Source organism: Bubalus kerabau, chromosome 19, assembly GCF_029407905.1.
Source record: "Bubalus kerabau isolate K-KA32 ecotype Philippines breed swamp buffalo chromosome 19, PCC_UOA_SB_1v2, whole genome shotgun sequence".
NCBI classification, from domain to species: domain Eukaryota; kingdom Metazoa; phylum Chordata; class Mammalia; order Artiodactyla; family Bovidae; genus Bubalus; species Bubalus kerabau.
The window spans coordinates 43,694,452-43,716,531 of NC_073642.1; the positions used below are offsets into that span (position 1 = coordinate 43,694,452).

The 22,080-nt window shown below is 38.7% G+C and overlaps 1 protein-coding gene across 4 annotated transcripts in view; it reads left to right on the forward strand.

Moving 5' to 3' along the window:
• The window catches only part of AKAP6 (A-kinase anchoring protein 6), a 657,364-nt gene that overhangs the window by 577,933 nt on the left and 57,351 nt on the right, over positions 1-22,080 (forward strand). For 3 of the 4 annotated variants that reach the window (XM_055555598.1, XM_055555599.1, XM_055555601.1), the window contains 2 exons: positions 6,980-10,395; positions 15,730-18,919. In XM_055555598.1, the coding sequence (XP_055411573.1) occupies positions 6,980-10,354 (3,375 nt within the window). In that variant the 3' untranslated portion in view covers positions 10,355-10,395; positions 15,730-18,919. The remainder of the gene's footprint in view (positions 1-6,979; positions 10,396-15,729; positions 18,920-22,080) is intronic. The other variant, XM_055555600.1, reaches the window with a different exon arrangement.

Consider the following 22,080-nt stretch of genomic DNA (forward strand, 5'->3'; position numbering starts at 1 on the left):
ATGTTCCGTGGCCTCCATGGTTTCCCCATTTGTGCTCCCTTTCCAAGACTGGTGCTGAAAGACAAGGAAGGTGGTGAATAGCATCTGGTAGGACCAGGTTCCCAATCTCAATAGCAGTTTTACTGTGGAACCTAGATTTCTTCAGGTTACTATCAAGCGTATCCTGTGCTCCTTTCCTCTCCTACCAGCCTCCAGGATATTCCCTCTCAAAGGGCAAATGACTTTCTTCTCACTAATTCACTGGCTTTGCCTCTCTTCTTGTCCTCTCTGCTTCTGTAACACTCGTAACCACCCACTGCTTTCCAAGTCTTCTCTCAGGTCCCAGAGTTTTACACCAGTCCTACCTGGATTTTCCTGCTGTGTTCCTTTTTCAGGTTGCTCATCCTTCCTTTGAAGGTACCCACAAAGCTTGGTTCCCTTTGCCTTTGCCTGAATGCCTTTCTCCTCAGTGTGGCCTGTAAACCTTCAGAATCATAGACAGTCAGGCCTCACGTGGCTAAACCTAGGGCAGGGGCGACTGCAGGGTGAAAAGAAGCAAGCCAGAACTGTGGGGCACACTCATTTAGTTGGCTTGCATGAATTTTATGAGGAGGCTTAGCATCAAGGTAATCAAAGGAGGAGAAAATTGCAAGAAAAATGGAGTCAAATGCTGCAGAAGACTGAAGTAACATAAGGGCAAAGGAGGATCAGTTGGTCTGGGCTGTCAGAAGGTCCCTGGTGATCCTGTGGCAGACTCAGCAAATAAGGGCTCTTTTGATCACACTCTCTTCTCATGAGACTTTTGCATTGAATGAATGAAGTTGAACTAAAAGAAGTACTATGTGTGTGCTGAGTTACTTCAGTCATGTCAGACTCTTTGCAGGGCCCTCCAGGCTCCTCTGTCCATGGGATTCTCCAGGAGAGAATACTGCAGTGGGTGGCCATGCCCTCCTCCAGGGGATCCTGCTGACCCACAGATTGAACCTGCATCTCTTATGTCTCCTTCATTGGTGGGCAGGTTCTTTACCATGAATGCCACTTGGGAAGCCCGAAGTAATATCCACAGGATGCTTTTCTCTTCAACATTTCTAGGAGTGATGAACATGCATTCAGACCAAAGAAGCCTGGAATAAAAAATCATCTTTATTGATAATATATGTGCAGTGATGTACATGAGTTCAGAAACATCTGTTGTAATATTTTTGTAAGCAAGGCCCTCAACAAAGTGATGTTACTTTACGTTTGATGGTGTTACAGGTTCAGAAAACTCAGTAGGACTGAAGACTGCTGTTTGCTTGTTTTGTTTTTAAATTGAGGTGAAGTAAACATAACATAAAATTAATCATTTAAACACAGAAATTCAGTGGCATTTTTTTATTACATTCACAATGTTACATAACCATCACCTCTGTTTCCAAAACATTTTCATCACCCCAAAAGGAAAGCCTGCACCCATTAAGTAATTGCTCCCCCTTCCCCCCTCCCACAAGTCCCTGGCAACCACCAATTTTGATCCCGTCTCTATGGATTATCTAGTCTCTGGGTATTTTATGTAAATAAAATTATACAATATATGACTTTTTGTGCCTGGCTTCTTTCACCAAGCAAAATGTTTTTGAGGCTGCTAGCTCATAACTGAGAAGTAGCTCCAGTTAGAAAGTCAAACATTTCTCCACGTGGTTTTGTCATGGCAAAAAGTCCTAAAGACCTTTCCCAGAGTTCTTCAGCATTTCACGAGACCACAGACATGTCTTTTGTTTGCTCATTAAATAATTGTTTCGAGAACCTGCTTCTTACCAGGCACGGTTTTAGGTGCTAGGGCACTAATGGAGACAGCACAGAGCAGCTGCTGCCCTCGTGGAGCTTACAGCTAGGAAGAAAACCCTGATTCACAATGTCAAACTCTCTTTTGTCCCTGGTTCCTGTTGAAAAGTAAGGCAATTTACTTTAAATGTACTTTAAAACAACATCTCATGGATTTTTCATTTTCATCTAATTCAGAATATCTGTGTAGCCAAGACTGGGAAATATGTTCACGTCAGTACTCATTTTAGTGAGATTTGTGAGCTGACTTTGGGTTTTACTTGTCTGTTTTGAGTTTCTGATCAGCTTTGTTATTGAAAAAGAGCAACAGTTTTTGATCATTAGTGTGAGATAGACCTTCAAAGCATTTTCTGAGCTGAGACAAGTTACTTTAACATTATTGTCAATCTGATAGATAGTGAGCAGGATTTGATTGCTCTAATGTGTCAGTTGTGATAGAATTTCACAGACAATGGACCTGCCTTTTGAAAAAAAATAAAAGAGTATTTTCTGGAAATAGAAAGTCCTTGAGCTATAGGGCCTGCCGAGGGCTGGGCAGGCATCTTTTCTCATCTGGCTATTCCTGAGGAATATGCTCAGTGAGGACATGCAAAGACAACCCACCCCCCATTTCCAGTGCAATGGGAGTAAGTCAGGGACCTGACTGATGTTGATTTCATTGGATTCCATGCATGTGGTTGCGCTAAAGAATTTAGTCAACCAACCACCAGTCTTAATGCAAACCTTGATAGGGTTATTTAACACTCAACTACTCTGTCCTCCTCTATTTTCACAGTATTTGCTATAGCTGCTATCCTTGTATCCCTACTATGTGCCAGGCCCTCCCACTAGGACTTCACAGACTTCTTTTCATTTAAAGCTCCCAGCAGTCTCTAAGATAGACACAATGTGCTCTGATTATCTTGAACAGATAAACGGTGTAACTGAGTCACATGTGTTAAATAACTTGTCCAGGATCATACTACTAACCTGTAAAGGGGGGCAACCCAGGATTCATACCCAGATCTGTTTGCTCCATATCCCACAATGGTTGATAAACAGTGAACATTTTTGCTTCTTATCCTATTTTATTTTTCATCTTTATTTCTTCTTGCTAACTCTGAATCTGTTCTCTGCCCATCAAAAGGCAGAGTACTACAAGCTCTGAATTCTCATAAAAGCTGTCTGTTTGTTAAGGACTAGCTCTTTCTTATAGTTGTGGATGTTTTTGAAAAATTTCTACCTATCTAATTTAGGAAAATAATTATGCATCTAATGATCAGACACTTTGGTTTTTTTACATTTGGAGGAGGTGGTGCTAGGGAAAATATTGCATCAAAAAAGCAGAGTAAGCATATTAAGGGTAGAATTTCCCTTCTTTAAATTGATCCCCCCACCCTTATCCATATATCATTTTCTCCCTCCTATCCAAACTTCCCTGTATTCTGCTTTTTGCTCTAGGGTAAATATGCTTATCTTTATTCAGTTATGGTTCTCTATGTTTTTGATACTTTTATTTGTATGTTTTTGTTATATTCTACTTTCCCACAAATAAACCGCTCCTCCCAGGGCTTTGTAAGTGGTCTTGGTTAGTAAACTCTTGGATCTGCAATAAACAGGGGAACACAGATGGCAAGACCTCCTAATGATTTTGACTATTCTAAGCACAGAAATTTGACTGGAATATTCAGTTCATCCTAGTCTTTTTGATATACCTTAGTTTTTCAAAAGTTGCATCTCTTTAAAGGAAATTAAAGGAATCCAAAGGTAGTTATATCAGATCTCTGTTGGATTATTGTTTTATAGAATGTCAGATTCCTTCATCTCCACTCTTTTGCTGATAATGTGTTTCTCATCACTTATAAAAATCTACCATTTAACTTAAAACTTTAAGAAAATCCTAGAGATGAAGTCCTGGGATACCTGACTCAAAGACACGCAAGTGCAGAAGGAAGTTAATTTGGATAGGTATTACTTGCTGCAATTGGAATCTTGGTCATTGTCATCATCATCATAATTATTTTCCAGCCACTTTTAGTTTCTCTGTCTATATTCCACTAACATAAATAACCTGCCTCTAATAATAAAAACAAAACAAAGTAACACCAATTAATTCCACTTGGTCTTGAGCAGATCTGCAAAGGTGTGTGTGTGTGTGTATGCACACCTGTGTGTAACTATATACAGAGAGTCCTTGGTTTAGGCCAGAATTCTGCACCAGTGAAACAGGTTTATGAATGAAAAGCCTTTGCACAAATGGGTTTAATTCAGAATTATCTCTGAAAAGGCAGACTCTCTATTGGAACTTCATGTACTACTCACCATCCTCTTGGTTTCACAAATATTCTTAGGTTTTTTTTTCCTGAAACCATGTTTGATTTATCACTTTATCAAAGACAGGGAACATCTGAGATATTTTATAAAGCACCAGATAATTCCTCTAGAAAAACAAAACAACAAAAAATGCTTAACTAGCTTGAGGATTATTTGCTATATTGGGCTATCCTCAAAGAGAACATTTGACCAAATAATTTTCCAGCCAGTTATATCACTCTGTTCATTTGTCTTTTTTTTGAAGACAACTTTTTAGTTATATAAATGTTGTAAATGTCCTTCCTCTTGGAAACTTTCCCTACTTTTTTTTTTACCCTCAAGGTATATTTTATGTTTGAGGTTAAATCTTGAAGAAATGGAGATTTTACTGAAAATATTGACAGAATTTAATTCATAACAGAAAAGAGTGAACGAGGGCAGAGTGATCAGCTCTTCTTTAATATGTAAAATGTAAAGTCTAAAGTGAATGATTTTCTAATGGGTCTTGTCAGATATTCCCCGGAGTTGACTTAAAAACTTTTTTGAAATTACAATCAAGTTAAGAGATTTATAGGAAGAAAGAATTAGGAAAGGAAAAGGACAATATTATAGACAGAAGTTTAATCTTCTCCTATGGAAATCTTCCACTCCAACTACTTTACTGAGTGAAAGATTTGTTCTTGTAGATGCTGCCATGCGAGTTTTATACTTTTTGTGGGCTTGCATTTGTAAAGCCACAAAGGCAGCCTTCGGTCAGAAAACAACATGTCATAGAGGGCAAGTCCGAGTTACAGGCGTCCCTTGGGCTCAGCTCCTGGTGCCCATCCAGGTGCAGCCCGAGTGAGCCCCCGGGTTTGGGACCCTCACAGAAAATCTGTACCTCTAAATGTTAAAATCAACCTGAGAGTTACAGAGAGAACTCTTTTGAAAGACAAATTCAGTTATTTATTAGCATTCTCAGAGTCCAGTGTTGCCAAGATAGTATTTGAAATTAATGTACTATTTGATTCGACTGACTGACTATTTCTACAGCTAAGGATGTTAAAATTCAGTAGTCGTACTAACTGGTCATTAGTACTTCCTTTATCAGCAAGCAAAGAATAAACAGAAAGTCTAATAAAAATTCATCATGGTGAACGTACCCCATACCTAAGTCAGCATGATGATAGCTGGTGAACTATATTAAGGGCCGTAATGTTGGTAGGAAAGATTCTGTTCGAAAATTTAAGAATATCCCTCAATTAATGTTTACTTTGTATCTGGACTCTTTTAAACTTAAGTAGGCTATACAGATAATCTCTTACGTATCCAGTGCTAATGGGTATTTTGCGCTTAATGTGTTCTCGTGGTATCCTTCCACTAGTGGTTTCAGGAAGGACTGAGCGCTTCTTGGGAGAGCACTGTGAGTGTGCTGTGGTGAAGCCTTTTTCCCACTCCTGAGGAAGAAAAGCACCATGGCCTGCTTTTCAACCAGATTGTCAAAATAATTCTGAATTGTAATGCAGATATGCTGACCTGTTAATACAGTGAGACACCTCTCTCTATGTGCCACGTCATGAATCCCTTGTGATTTTAAGAGCAAATTGAAAGGAAAGATGAGGAGAGAATGAGGTAGGCCGGGAAAACCCTTTATGAATTAACTAAAGGCCACTCTCGAGCAATTCTCCACGCACTGACTATTCCAGCTGCTTTATATTGACTGCCTCCTCAGCCCTTCACGAGCATTAGCTCACTTAACCCTCAGAATAATCTCTGAAGATGGACAGTGCTGACCCCCTTGAAAAAGTGGTGTGAGGCGATGACTGCCCAGAAAGGTTAAGTGACTTGCCCAAGACCATGCCAAACCCATTCAGCTTCTGTGTCCCAGAATGTGTCATGCTCCACCGAAGAGGGTAAAAATCAAGAAATCCAAGGAAGAACAAGAACCCAACTGTGCAGGCAGAAAGCAGCCTAAGAGAATCTGGGCTGCTTCATTCATGGAATCAGGAAGTCCTCAGATAGTTGTTATTCTAGGGCTGGAGTTGGGCTGGAGGAGGGGTTTCTGCCTGGACTTTATAAAGGGACAGTATGAGAGAAGTGAACAAGGGATCAAGGATCAAAGTGGAATCTCTGTGGTAGAGACCAGGGAAGAGAGAGACCATGAGAACAGTGACTAATGACTCAGAAGCTACCCTGAAGTACTGGGGCCTGAGACTCAAGTCCAGGAAGATGCAGGTAAATAAACCAGTCAGATGGTGCTCCGCTTGGGTCTGATTGGGAACAGGGTCACATTCTGAAGAGGAGGAACCCTAAAGGGAAGGCAGTGGAAAAGATAGACCTATGAGAGCTTCTGGCCAGTGAATGGCTTTACAGATAGCTACAACTCTCTTCTCTTTTCCCAGAAGCGGCATCAAGTGGAGAACTCAGGAACCAGAAGCAAGAGGGGATTTCACCATATGTGGGTGCAGATAGTACTCCATTATGCACTCCAGAACTGTCATAATATTAGAGTGAATGTACCTTAAAAGATGTTACAGGCCAACCTCTTTTTACCTTTATTTACCTGACAGTTTTATCTTCACCCAATCCAAGGTTAAAAATGTAGAAGAAATCAATAAGAAATAGTTAATTCCATAAATTACATATTTGACTGTAATAATCTTACATTTTAATCTATGTTATTGCCCCCAGTGACAAATTACTATTGATAGAAAAGCCTCTTTCAATAATTTTGGATGTTATTCCAGAGAGGAATAGAGTTGATAATTATGCTATCTTTCAAATTCATGCTTGGGGCAAATTTCTTTCCTGACTATTCCAAGAGATTTTGAATGGATGAAATTTTCATGCTTGTGTTCCCTAATTCTTCTGCCTTTTTTTTTTTTTTTTCCTTTCTCCTACACAGGAGGCTTTGAATGTGATTGATCCTGGCTTGATGGACCTAAATGGGACGAGTGAGGATGCCTTAGAATGGGATGAAACTGACATAAGTAACAAGTTAATTAGTTTGAACGAAGAATCGAATGACCTCGATCAAGAATCCCAACCTGTCATGCCTTCCTTAAACCTTAAAGAGACAGGGAGTGAGAACCCGAGTTATGAAGAAGAGGCAGGTGGCCACGGGGCATCTCAGTATGCATCAAGTATCACTGCTCCATCCAGTCCACACGTTTACCAGGTCTACAGCCTCCACAATGTTGAACTCTATGAAGACAGCCACATCCCATTCCTGAAAAACAATCCAAAGTTCACTAGCATGACACAGCCGAGTGTTTTAACTAAGAGTCTCAGCAAAGACTCTTCCTTTTCATCTACCAAATCTTTGCCAGATCTTCTAGGGGGTTCCAATTTGGTGAAGCCCTGCCCATGCCATGGAGGAGACATGAGCCAAAATTCAGGTAGTGAGAGTGGAATTGTCAGTGAAGGAGACACCGAAACCACCACCAACTCTGAAATGTGCTTGCTCAATGCAGTGGATGGGTCCCCAAGTAACCCTGACACTGAACATCTGGACCCACAAATGGGAGATGCAGTTAACATGTTAAAGCAAAAGATTAAAGATGAGGAGGAACGAATTAAGCTCCCAAATAGCTCTCAGTTACCCATTTCACCAGTGGGTTGTGTAAATGGAAAAGTTGGAGATTTAAACAGTGTTACCAAACATACCCCTGATTGTTTGGGAGAAGAATTACAAGGAAAACATGATGTGTTTACATTTTATGATTACTCGTACCTCCAAGGCTCAAAACTCAAATTACCGATGATAATGAAACAGTCACAAAGTGAAAAAGCACATGTGGAGGATCCCCTGCTTCATGGTTTGTATTTTGATAAAAAATCCTGCAAATCTAAACATCAGGCTACAGAGTTACAACCAGATGCACCTCCCCATGAAAGGATTTTGGCAAGTGCACCCCATGAAATGGATCGCAGTTCATATAAAAGTGGTGATGTAGAGAAGACATTCACTGGCATGCAGAATGCCAGACAGCTCTCTCTTTTATCTCATAGTTCATCTATTGAGTCTCTTTCTCCAGGGGGTGATTTATTTGCATTGGGCATCTTTAAAAATGGCAGTGACAGCCTCCAGCGAAGCACTTCTTTAGAAAGTTGGTTGACATCTTATAAAAGCAATGAAGATCTTTTTAGCTGTCACAGCTCCGGGGACTTAAGTGTGAGCAGTGGCTCAGTTGGTGAACTGAGTAAAAGAACATTAGATCTCCTGAATCGTTTGGAGAATATCCAGAGCCCTTCAGAGCAGAAGATAAAGCGAAGTGTTTCCGATATCACTCTTCAAAGCTGTTCCCAAAAGATGTCTTTCCCTGGCCAACTGTCACTGGACATGGCATCTTCTATTAATGAAGACTCACCAGCATCTCTTACAGAACTAAGCAGCAGTGATGAGCTTTCTCTTTGCTCGGAGGATATTGTGTTACACAAGAACAAGATCCCAGAATCGAATGTGTCATTCAGGAAGCGCCTTCCTCGTTCGGTGGCCGATGAAAGTGATGTCAATGTCAGCATGATCGTGAATGTCTCTTGCACCTCTGCCTGCACCGATGATGAAGATGACAGTGACCTCCTCTCCAGCTCAACACTCACCTTAACAGAAGAAGAGCTGTGCGTCAAAGATGAGGATGATGACTCCAGTATTGCAACAGACGATGAAATTTATGAAGACTGCAACGTGATGTCCGGGCTGGACTACATAAAGAATGAGCTGCAGACCTGGATGAGACCCAAGCTTTCCTTGACAAGAGATAAGAGAAGGTGTAATCTCAGTGATGAAATCAAAGGCAGTAAGGATGTAAGTAGTAGTGAGATGACCAATTCCTCAGACACCCTCAACATTGAGACCCTTCTCAATGGCTCAATAAAACATCTCTCTGAAAATAATGGGAATAGTAAGAATTTACCCCACACCCGTGAGTTAGGGACAAAAGGTGAAAATAAGAAAAATATTTTCAAAGTTAATAAAGATCCATATGTGGCAGACATGGAAAATGGCAATATTGAAAGCATTCCAGAAAGTCAGAAGGACAAACTGAATGAGATTTCAAAGGAATCAGAAAGTCTTGGTTCAGCTGGGAAAAGGATTTCAGAGAGTGAGCATTGTAAGTGCAAACCAGTTATGGATGGCTCAGATGAATCAAATATTGCTGGGAAGGAGTCTGTTCCCCAAATGGCTAGACATGTCCCAAAGAAATGTCAAAACCACCACCATTTTGAAAATCAGAGTGCTGCTTCTACTCCCACTGAGAAATCTTGTCCAGAACTGCCTTCAGAAACCAGTGTTATCAATGGACAGGACTCCAATGTACTGAAATCGTCGTCTAATAATGCACCAAGTATGGCTGGAAAACCTGCTGGTTGCTGCCTAGCACGCGAACAAAATGAAACGGAGGAAAATGTTGCCTCCAGTGACAACGTTTCCTGTTGTGTCTGTGAACCAGACATTTTTCATCAAAAAGATGCCGAAGATTGCTCAGTACACGACTTTGTTAAGGAAATCATTGACATGGCTTCAACAGCCCTGAAATGTAAATCTCAACCTGAAAACGAGGTCACTGCTCCTACTTCATTAACTCAAATCAAGGAGAAGGTGTTGGAGCATTCTCATCGGCCCATCCAGCTAAGAAAAGGGGACTTTTATTCCTACTTATCTCTCTCCTCTCATGACAGTGATTGTGGGGAGGTCACCAATTACATTGAAGAGAAGAGCAGCACTCCATTGCCAACAGACATGACTGACTCTGGCTCAGAAGACAAGGAGGACACTGAATACTTCTTCGAGGCCTGTGTTGAGGAGGACCCTGCTGAAGACAAGCTCTGTTTCTCTGATGCTCCTCCAAATAAACCTGCGGATCCCACCGAGGCTGCAGTACCCCTGCTAGCAGGAGCAGGCTCTTCCAGGTTCAGCAATACTCCCCTCCTCACCAATAATGCAGACACAGTGGCCCTTTCAAGTCCTCCGAAAGGAGGTGATATAGGAAAGGAAGTGGATGGTTTACCCCAAGCTTCTAATGTCCATGGAGAAAGCGCAGAGGTAACTACTCCTTCAAGGCTGGGCAGTGAAAAGGAGAGTTCAGAAAACCCAGCTGAGTCTGCAAGGCCAGAAGAACACAGTGCTTCTTCAGCCCCATCTGGAGTTCCCAGACTCTCCTCGAAGGCAAAGCAGCCAAAGGACAAGGCCTCATGGCATCCCAGCCCCACAGCTTTAACCTGTGAAGAGAAGCTGCTAAACTTTCATGAAGAACGACATAGAAATATGCATAGGTAGAAGGTAACCCTCTCCAAGCATGAAAATCATCTCATTGAAAGGTACGTATAGTCCTCATGTTTTAATGTATATTGAATATATTGTCACATATATATTTAATACAGACATACTTAAAATATGAGTTTTAGTCAACAAAGCTATGATAGGAGAAAGGACTGGTCAGGATGGCTGGTCATGACAGATATTTATCTGAATAAGGCATTTAGACGGAAGAAATACTCCCAACCATGCAAGGAACTGTGAAGCAAAAGGGGGGAAAAACAGGCACCATTGACATTTTTAGTAACATTACCTTTATCACATCATTATGCCAAGAAGAATCAAAAATTTGAGGAAGTAGTCAAATACAGTAGAGCCTCAAATGCGTCCATTAAGGGAGGAAAAGGGGTTCTCCTCCAGATTGCAATTATACCCTCTGATCAGAATGCACACACAGGGCTGCCCGCTTCGGCTTCTGTGCTGGGCCTGCTCCCTTCAGTGCCGAGAGGTGATCAGTGATGAAGTTAAAGCTGCGCCTCCGGATCTGGGCCTTCCTTTTACGCTTCTGTCTAATGTAACTATCGTCACTTTTACTTCCCTGGTGGAAGGCTGTGCTGTCACAGGTCCTAATCACGACTGAGTCTGAGGATTCAAACAGGAGGGGAAAGTTGCTGTTAAAGAAGAGGCTTTTATTTATCCACACAGAGACTGAGAACAGGCTCCGAAAGCAAATGCGGAGAGAATACATGACAAGTTAATGGCGTTTTGATAAAAACAGAATTTTTGAATTTTGCCTGAAGGTGACAGGCTGATTTCCATCCTTGTTTTTTTTTTTTTTTTTTAAAGAAAGTCATTCTGCTCTTCGTGTTTAATAAGACAGCTACTGATTGATAATTCTGATAGGATGATACAATTCTAAAAGTGACACCAAAACTCTGTTATTTCCCATTTCTAAGCCTCAGTGATGAATATACTTTCTCAATCAAGTTTAAAAAAGAAAATGTGAGTTTTTGAATGTGAGAGTTGTATTTCACCAAAGTATGAGGTACTGACTGCCATCTCCACCCCCTACTCCAGAAGCTTAATGCAGTAACCTAAACTCGTGCTATAGGAAATGAATTACAGAAGCAATCTACCCTAATTTGTTAACTTATTCAAATAACAGTTATTATACTTAACTATGCTAAAGATTATCTTTTTTGTGGCAGATTGTTTATTTTTTGATGAGCCTAATTACTGATTTTCTAAAAGTAATTTACATTTATTACAAATACATCTTTTAAAATGTGACAGATAATGTTGTTCCCATAATGTATTATGAAAAAAGTTACTATTTAAAAACACATTATTTAATTTGAAAGATGAATGGCAAACATCATTATTTTTTTTCCTGCAACACCTGTGCCCTCAGCTCATTAAAATGTGTGATTCTGTGTAGAGCTGCTAGAAATGGGGAGTGAGGGGGGAATCTATACCATATATATACCCTAAAAATAAACTCAGTATGCAAAATTGTAGGAAAGCAGCCCTACTTACTAATATAGCACAACTAATTTTCTGTGTTTCAGACTCTATTTACAATTGGCTGCAAGGGAGAACAAAAGTAGGAGAGAGAGAAATGTATTTTCTGTGAAACATGTCCACCCTATAATCACATTCTCCATCAGTATGCAGTAAAACTGACCATTAAGGGAGAATAACTGCCATTCCATAAGCTGCTTCAAAACAAGTTCTATTAGAACCAATTGTACCGCCAGCTCTGCCAACCTCCACAGAAGGGCCGGTAGAGCCTGGCTGATTTTTGTTTTCTGAAAGGGGATCAAGGCTTGAAAGCAACACCACTCTGGGTGCAGACTTATGTGACGGTGACCCTCAGATCACCAGTCATGCCGAGATCTGGTCTTGAGAAGCTCTGGCACTGGAGAAACCTCTGGGGTGTACGCCTTCCTTTTTGATGCCCTGGGGATTTTTCCTCTCCCCTATACAGATATAGAATTGAAATGAAATGTAATGACTTGCAGCTCCATCTTTAGACTCGGGGAAGGGAATATGCTGATGGATCTGTGTAATCCCCACAATTTTACAGGCATGGACAGTGTAAAATTATCTGCCAGCCCGCCTGCCACTTAGCAATATTTTGTGGAGCCCCTGTGGTTCAATGCCTGGCCAATCACAGGCAATGGGAGAAGCAGCCAGATTTTATTTCTGCAGAACTCACATTGCCCCCAAGTGACTTGTAACCAGCCTAAGGCCATTTAGGTAGCCATGTTTATTCGGCCTATTCAGTGTTCTCAGTTTCATGTAGACAGAACATCTGGATACCTAAACTTTTCACCAGTCATTAATGCCGGGTACCTGGGTGTAAGTATTTACATATTGTTAAAATACTACCAACTAGGACAAGTTATTTAATCTCAAAATGTTGACACACCTTCTGTGTTGAATGTCAGGAATCCATAGTAAAATTATACGTAAATATGAGGATGAGGTTTCATGTCTATGAAAGCTTAATTGTTGTCATTGTTCTCCCTTCAAGATTCAGAAAAGCAAAAAGAAAAACTCCACTTTTTAAAGCCATTTGAAAGCTATCACTTGGGATGCCCTTTTTATCAGGAAAATAAAGTTTGCCAAATTTGGTTTTTTCCCACCAGAAATAAGTTCTCAGAGGATGAAATGATTGTAATGTCTTCTAGAAGAGCTGTAACTTAGAAGAGCAGTTATAGTCCTCAAGAGAAACAAACATTTCTTTTTTGCAAAATTTTTGGAACAAGTTTTTCATTTACTGTGTTCTAATTAAAAGCCCACTGGATCTGTTTGAGAAATTGTAACTTGCTCTAACACAGGACGCATTTGCACTGATTTCCAGGAGCACTGCTGTGCCGTTCACTATTTTCATTTCTGTATCATGTTTCTCCAAACATAGAGGGGTCAGTTATAGCAAATCACATCAAAGAAAGGTAACTGGATAGATCCAGATATTTCTGCCTAATTTGAAGGAAGCATATGTGTCTGGAGAGCCTCCTAGGACCTACCTAAGAGATGTACTTTGCACTAATCTTTTTGCCGTATTCTGACAGTTCTTTCTTCATAATCCTCATCATAAGCCTCTGACCTTTGGTGAATGATTCAGGCTGGGTAAATCCTGTGATACAAAAATTGAACTCATCACATGCAGCCAGTGTATACTGTTTTTTTTCCTTTGGTTTTTCTCTGATTTTCTGGAGTTTTTTAGTGTGGGAGGGTGCTATATTTACTTAAGATGTACATATTTCCTTCAGAATCTTTTTAGCTTTATTGCCTTTCCTACTTTATCAGTCTGCAAAGAGTTAGAGGGCCATAGATTTTGGATTTTAGGCAAGTACTTGTATTTGTGCATGCTCAAATATACATATGTACAGTAAACAGTGCTGCTACTCAGTTTTTATAAACTCAGAAAGCTCTGAAAGCAACAGTTCTCGTGTACACAACAAATTGTTATTGTGTTATTTGGAATGACATTAAGTGTTTGATATGACCCAAAGTTGACCAAGCAGTTTAGGAAACTACTCTTGGTGGTAGTGTATTAATTTTCCCTAAACAACATAGATGTGATCTTATTATATTTACCTTTAAATCACCCTAATAAATCAAAGTTCTGTTGGATGTGAGGTGCTTTTTCAAATTTCCTAGCACTTCAGAATAACGAACACTGCCACGCTAAATATCAAAGATTTTATTGGGCATCACCAATTTCACATGCATTCCCACACGCACGCATGCACACACTCACACATATACACACAGCCCAGATCTTTGTCTCAACCAGCTTATCCTGACCCTTTCCAAATGGGCCAGATTGAAAGTTTTGATTATCCAGAGGAATTTAAGTACTGTCATTTAGTTAGCCCATATTTGCCTCACCTAAGAATTCCCTACTCAGTAGCCGGATTTCAAATGAGTCATGTCCTCAGCATTTGAACAATGCACCATGCCTTTCTTGAGTTACTGCATTATTTTACTGTAACAAATTTCATCCCATCTGTTCCTGTCTTTCTCTCCCTGTTCTTGATAACTTGCCTTTACTCCCCAACATCATGTGGCTCCAGCCAAACCATATTTGCTCAAGTTTTTCTGGCTCTTGAACAGGTTGCAAGATTATAGAGGAAGAGAGCAAGACAGAAAGAATGAAAGTAGTTCTAGAAGGACCATAAAGCAACCTGACATCAGACTTGAGAACTCAGTTTAAACCCCTACAAGCAAAAGCCTGCTATATTTGAGAGCTAGTCAGAGCACCTACCACAATTGCATCCTGCATTGCCTAATTTTAATTGTTCCTCATACTCGACAGGTTGATTTTAGCCACTTAGAAATATGAAGAACCAATTGAGTTTGTAACAAATTTGTATCTGAGCCATCAGATGTACAGAAATAATTGAATCATTCTCATTTGCACAATGCTGTCAGTACTTTAAATGAAATGCATTCGTGTTTGAGCTAGAAGCCCCAGTTGTATCCTTTCATAGGCAAGGGCCTGAAGGATTTGGGTTTATCACATTTATGAATATTTCACCATTGTAAAATAATGGAATTGTTCAATCCCACCATCACAATTGTTCAGTCCCACCGTCACATGTATAGTGATTGAAGGAAGGGTTAAACCCAAGAGTCCAGACTCCCACTCTGTGAATCAAGTCAAACTTGACAATTATTTTTCTTTAAAACTATGTCTTTTTAAAAAACAAAGCAATCTATTTTGCACAATGATTCTGAAACATTTGAGCTGTTACAAGCACTCTATTTTATGTATCCTTTCATTTCAGAACATTAGCAAGCATTTCTAAAATGGTAGGCTTCATCAGTTCCTCAAAGGGGCTCAGTTGATACTTTGCTGTGTCACTTGGCATCAGCAGCCTCACATTTTCATACTGATTTGAAGCTATCTCAAGTATTCAAAACCGAGTTCACAAGCAAAGGGCTTCCCTGATAGCTCAGCTGGTAAAGAATCCACCTGCAATGAGGGAGACATGGGTTCTATCCCTGGGAAGATCCCCTGGAGAAGGGAAGGGCTATCCACTCCAGTATTCTGGCCTGGAAAATTCCATGGACTGTGTAGTCCATAGGGTTGCAAAGAGTTAGACATGACTGAGCAACTTTCACTCACAAGCAAGAGTAGATGAGATCCAGAGAAAAAGTCAAACTTGGTAATTGTTTTTCTTTAAAACTTTCTTTTTTAAAAACAAAGCAATCTATTTTGCACATTGATTCTGAAACATTTGGGCTATTACAACCTTTTTATTTTATGTATCCTTTTATTTCAGAACATTAGCAAGCATTTCTAAAATCGTGGCCTTCATCAGTTTTGCAAATGAAACAGACACTTCTGAAAGCTTTTCCTCTCACTTCTTTGTCTCTTGTAGGTAAGCCTGGCTGCAGCTCAAGGGTGGCCTCACCCCCCTCCCTGGGCTGGTCTCTGGCTCCATCGTGTCACTGCCGTTTGTTACATTGACCTCTCCCCAGATGAACCTTTCTTCTGAATGCGGTTGTCCACATGAGCCTTGTGATCTGGATGTGCACTGGTTCTCTTTAAGTGATTGTCTTTGAAGTTCAGCAAAGCTGCTTGTTCTCCCATGGATTCCTGTCCCAAGCTACCTCTACCGACCCCACCTCTCCAGCAAGACTTTTCAGTTTGCCTTCTCCCCTCCCCATCAACTCTTTAAAATTCTGCAGTTCACCAAATTGATGGTCCATTAAATTCACCTATCTGGAATGAACCCCCCCGCCCCCGACTCCCTGCCCTGCTGGTGGTACTTGACCAATCTCATGTTTCAGTTTTGATTCTTTTTAATAGTATGATGCCTATGTTTATGGAAAGAGATTTACCTGAAAGGCCAATATTTGATTTTATGGCAGCAAAGGGAAGAAACACTGGTCCTTCTTTCAAAGTTAAGCAACTTTTGAAAGCACCATTTTATTTATTTCCTTTTAAAAAGAATAATCTATGCAGCACTTCAGGAAACAACTATATGGTGTTGTATATTATAAACTGGTGACATTCTACTATTAAATTATGTACAACGTTTTCTTTTTTTATGCTTCTTGAGGTGGTAATGAGAAAAAAGTTTTTTAAAAAAGTGTGCCTTGCTGTATTTCTTATACCATTTATTAAAAAGCTGCTTTCATGGTAAAATTGTGTTGGTTTGAAAGGAGGAAATAGCAAGGTTAAGATGTGTGAATAATTTCTGTATATATGTATAACCAAGTACAAACATTGATGTATAATGACAGTACAAAATGCTTTCATGTTTGTGATGTCTAGTGATGTGGAAAATATAAGCCTTAAATCCATTAGATTGCATGGCAATTAAAATTGGCATAATAAACATAGTTTATTGGGGGAAAAGGAAAATTAGTGATCTCTTTTACCTGTGTTCTTTACCAAATTATTGCACCTGGTTCTGGAAAAATGTGACATGTAGCAGCTTCCAAAATATTCATATTGCATAAGAGATGAAGCTTTCACAATTTTAAAAATCTTTCTGATCACTATAAAGATCTTGGAACACAAATGATTAAATGCCAGTTCCCCTAAACCAATAAAAATTTATCTTAGATTTTTTAATTTATATTTATCATTGATGGTATATTTTGGGTTTCGGGATACCTAGTATATCTTATATTTATGTTATATAATTCTTTTGAATGGATTTGATAGAAAAAAATAGTAGAAAAGTATAAAAAAGTTGATTATTTTTTAATTTAAACTATAGATTTCAAGTGTATTTATTTTGTGTAAAAGAAGTTAGCTAAGAAATACTCCATTTGGTCTTTACTTGCTCTTGTTAAATGTATTTATGAATTTATATCCTAATGCCTACTAAAGTACCTGACACATAGTAGGTACTCAATAAAAATCTGCTGAGTTGAAGTATTGAATTAGGTAATACGGATGACATCTATCTATTCATTTTGAGAAAGCTACACTAAAACACATAAACAATTAGAAAAAAGATGTAATGCAATATAAAACCACACATAATGTGTAATCAATTTATATAAAAATTTAAAAAATAGTGTAGATTCATATAGTCACAGTAATGACAATCATTCATTCACCTGATAATTCATTAATATCTTTTATCTGCAAGGCACTAGTCTAGACGTTGGGATGCAATGATACCAAAAGTCCTGCTCTTGGGAGGCTTAGAGACAGAATGGACGAGGTGAACACAGAGAGACTGAGTAGTCATCCCGCAGCTGAGGAAAAGAGCAAAGTGGTGAAAGAGGCACAAAGAAGCAGCAACAAGGGACAAGAAGGAAGAAAAAGGTTAGAAGAGAGCAGGAAGTTAGACAGTAGGAGATAGTGAAGCTTAACTGCAGGGATAGGAAGAGAAAAGATAAACTGAGAGACTTAATGAAGAGTCTCTTCAAAAGTTAAGTTGGAGCTTTTGAATGTAATATGCTAAGTAGTAAGGAAAGTTAATAGCATCTTTGTTTTGCACCTGATTTTTTTTTATTAGTAGAACCTTATGAGTGCCACACCAAGAACATTTTTTAAATACTAGTCTATAATTCTGCCACTTAATAACTTTTCATCTTGTTGTGCCCCATCTTTACCATACATATTTCTAAATCAATGAATCATCCTAGGTTCTGTAATGGGTAGTAATTTGTTCAAAGGGGGTTTTGGGCAGACATCTAGCTGCAGGATGCACCTTGATTATAGGTGGGAGAGATTAGAGATAAATGCCTCATGGAGAGGCAGCTGTAGACTATAATAATCTAGGCTCCCAAGGATTCTAGAGTTCACAGGGAGAGCGGCCAGGCTGTAGAGAAGAAACAGATCCCGGAGCAGTCTGAATCTCTGTAGAGGTATGGTATTATTTTATATACTGAAACAACCTAAATTTTCCTTGGATGGTAATTAAGAATGCCAAGTCTAAGTCTATTGTAAAATATTTGAAGAACAAACTGGCTGAGCTGTTCTATTTACCAGTTATGTGCTCATTGAAGACTCTGAGGTATTGAAAATGTGTGTTTTTTAAGTATCTACTTAGTATTAACACTGAATTTGTAGCATGACTTTCAGGTTTATTGAAAATGCTTTTTCAAGTTGGAAGGAATGAAATATAGCCTCAGTCTTTTGCTCTGTACACAACCCTCCTAGGCACTCTTGAAAATGGTCACACCAACTCTGCCTATACGTTTTTGATGTGACCATTTCAGTGTGTTCATTATCTGTCAAGGCAAGTTGTCCCACCATTAGACACGTCTCTCTGTAAAAAAGGTGTTTCTTAGGTTGCTAAAATCTGCATCATTCCGGCTTCCCCTTGCCTTTAATTTGGTCACTGATCTGAGTTCTGTCCTGAGCAAGTGCTCAGAGTATTTCTGCCCCTTTCTCCTGGCAACCCTGAAGATAAAATTGAGACCAGTTACTCATCCTCTCCCAGCTGCTCTGATTTCTGTTGTTCACTTCCCTCTACCACCCTTCATATGTCATGATTTTCAGATCCATTTCAACCTGACAGAATGTTAAGAGGCAGTATCCTTGAAGCTGAGGAACTGTCTCCATCATCATACATGTAGAAAAAATATCTGAACATTTAAGTGGTAAGTTTTCTCTCAGAATATATCCAAGATATATGTTTATTCTATTATTGTAAATTTCAATAAAGAAATAAATAAGTAAATAAATAAGAATTCATTACTTCCTTCAGTGCCCCAGTCCAGTGCCGGAGTCATCTTGAATCTTTTCCTTACATCAAATCCAAACCTAACCTGTTTTCATACAGCAGAATCCCCCCACCTTCATTTACTCATTCAACAAACATTCATGGATTACTTGCAGCTGTGTGTTTGGCGTTTGAGATGCAAAGGCAACTAAAATGTGGTTTCTGCCCACAAAGTGCTTACAGTTGTTTTGTGAAAGTGCCTTTCATGTCCTTGAATAGGGTAATTTCTCTAGATTAAAAGAGAAATTTATTTTGTTTGTTTTATTTATTTTGTTTCCTATCTTGTGTCCCTACATTTCCAAAAATCCTATGAGCAAAGTAATGTGAAGAATTATCTGGATTTGACTACTAGAAGAAGTGGAGTTTTTTATTTGTAAGTTTTAATTATAGAAAAAAGTACATTTCAGATTTCTGGTCACTGAATAAACATACATCTTATGCAATAACAACAAAACAAAAAATCTAATTTCAGGGCTTTTGAGAAGCTGAGCTTAATAATTTTGTTGTGTTTTATTAGTCCAACTTTAGGTTTTACCAACACTGTAACTTTCCTGGGGAAAAATTTGATAAAAATATGAAAACACACTAAAATGATTCAGCTATTTCTTACAAGTCAAATTATTTTAATTTCTAAATAGAACTGATATTATTTTGTAATTCTAACAAATACTTTATTTTTCAAGCACTATATAAGTCTTATACTGCAAAATTTTCCAAGTTAAACTCACTAAATTTACAGCTGTCTCTTTTTTCTATGTATTCTTTTATTTCAATTTTTATTTTGAAATATTTCAGGGCTATACAAATGCTGAATGAGTAGTATAGTAATATTTGTATACTTATCACTCAGATTCATTTATTGTTAATATTTTATCACTTTTGTTTCATCTCTCTCTCTCCACACACACACACACACACACACACACACGCACTTTTGTGTGGTCAAACCATTTGAAATTAAATTGCACGTCTATAAATGCTTTGGCATTTATCACCAAAGATCAGGGCATTGTTCTCTAAGTTCACAATACCATCCTCACACCCAAGTAATGGATTAATAACATTGATGCAATAAAACCTGACAACACATATTCAAATTTCTCCAGATATCCCAGGAGTGTCCTTTTATGGTTGTTTTTGCTTTAATACAGGAACCAAAGATTACACATTGTTTTTAGTTTTCCTATCTTTTTAATCTTGAACAGTTTCCCTGCACTTTTATTCTTTCTTTCCCTGGTCTTTTATAACTGACATTTCTGAAGGGCCCTGTCCAGTTTTATAGAATGACCCACAGTCTGGATATGTTCGGTTTTCTCTTTATTCAACTCAGGGTAAGCATTTTAGTCAAAAATACTACATAGGTGATGTTCAATAGTGTTCAGTAGCTACTCTATAAGTGTGAAAGATTCACTGACATTCTTGATGTGTCTTGAAGTTCACTACTTACTCTTACAGCTCATGCTTCATCAGGATAAGGTATGGGTCAGCAAACTAGTTTCTGAGCTAAATCTAGCTCACTTCCTATTGGCCTATGAGCTAAGAATGGTTTTTACATTTTAAAGTGGTTGAAAAAAATAAAAAGAGTGCTTCATGACATGTGAAAATTATATGAAATTCAAATATTAGTGTCCATGAATAAAGTTTTATTGGAACACAGCCCCACACATTTGTTTACATATTGTCTATGGCTGCTTTTGCACGGTAGTTGTAGAGATAAGTAGTTGTGATGGAGACCATATGTCCTGCAAAGCCTAAAATATTTAGGTCCATTTCAGAGAAAGTGTTCCCATCCCTGGTCTATATTATTCTTAATTCTGACACCATTTTCTTAGAGGCAGGAAGGTTTTCATTTGCAAAATCAATGTATTAGCACCTACAGCAGTTTTTTGCTTTCTAGGTTTTATTGAGTTCTTAATTTCAGTTTCACGTGTCCTTAGTAAAATGAAGTGTGCTTTGTTTCATAAAGATTGTTCTACATCCACAGGTGGTTTAAGGATTTAAATTTAGTTCACTTATTACAGACTGTCTTTGATTGATTTAGAGGATTAGTCAATTATAGACTAAGTCATTAATTCAATCAAAACCATCAGAAAAATTGACACAACCTAAACTCACTTCAGTTTACCAATAAACTGGAATCGCTTTTCTAAATGTTTTTCTTTAAAGTAGTCCAAAGAAATTTAAAAACAATCCATTTCAGAATCAGGGTTTTCAAATTTATTTTTCAACCCCAAAAAGGTAAAACCATGATCAAGGATTATGTAAGATACACTTGCATTTCCTAAGGCCTAGTCATAAATAACCATGTGACTTTATCAAGGAGATCAGTACACACCACAGATTGTGCTGTGGTCATAGGTAGACAGTTTTTGAAAAGAAGCTGTTCAAAGGTTACAGACTTGCTACACTTTTTTCCTAATTCACTTTTGTCAGCCCTACCACCTCCCACTGCCATTATGCCTAGGGAGGGACCACATAAAGACAGCCGCCTTTTCGCCATTTTCTCTCTCAAAAGCAAACTCTTCTTTCCACATATCAACAGCCTCTTAATTTGAGAATTATGTATTTGCATTTCCAGTAAAATAACAAAATGACACATGCAAGGCAAGCCCACAATGTTAAGGTTTCTGCAGCAAAGACATTGTGGCCAGTGCTTTGAGACCACTCTGTTCCTTGACTAATAGGCTCTCACAAAGCATAAAATATGCAAGAATGGTTTGTACTGGGTTTTAAAGTAAGCTAGAAAATGCATAAAACAACTTTTCTCAGTCTGTTTTCTATTGCAACACACACAACTTGGAAGGTTGTGTGAGACACTTCCAACTTTTGCCAAAAATTGATAAGCAATTTCCAGTCAGGAAAGGCTCTGCCCACTTCTCTCCCACTCATGAAGGGGATCTTAATGTGGCAAAGTGCGATGGCATATCCATAGTGTACGGATAGCTTTTAAGACAATCTATTTCATACTTAAACAAAAAGCGATTTCCTAAACATTGGTACTTTATTATTTGTTACAAATCCCTTGTGATAGCTTAAGAA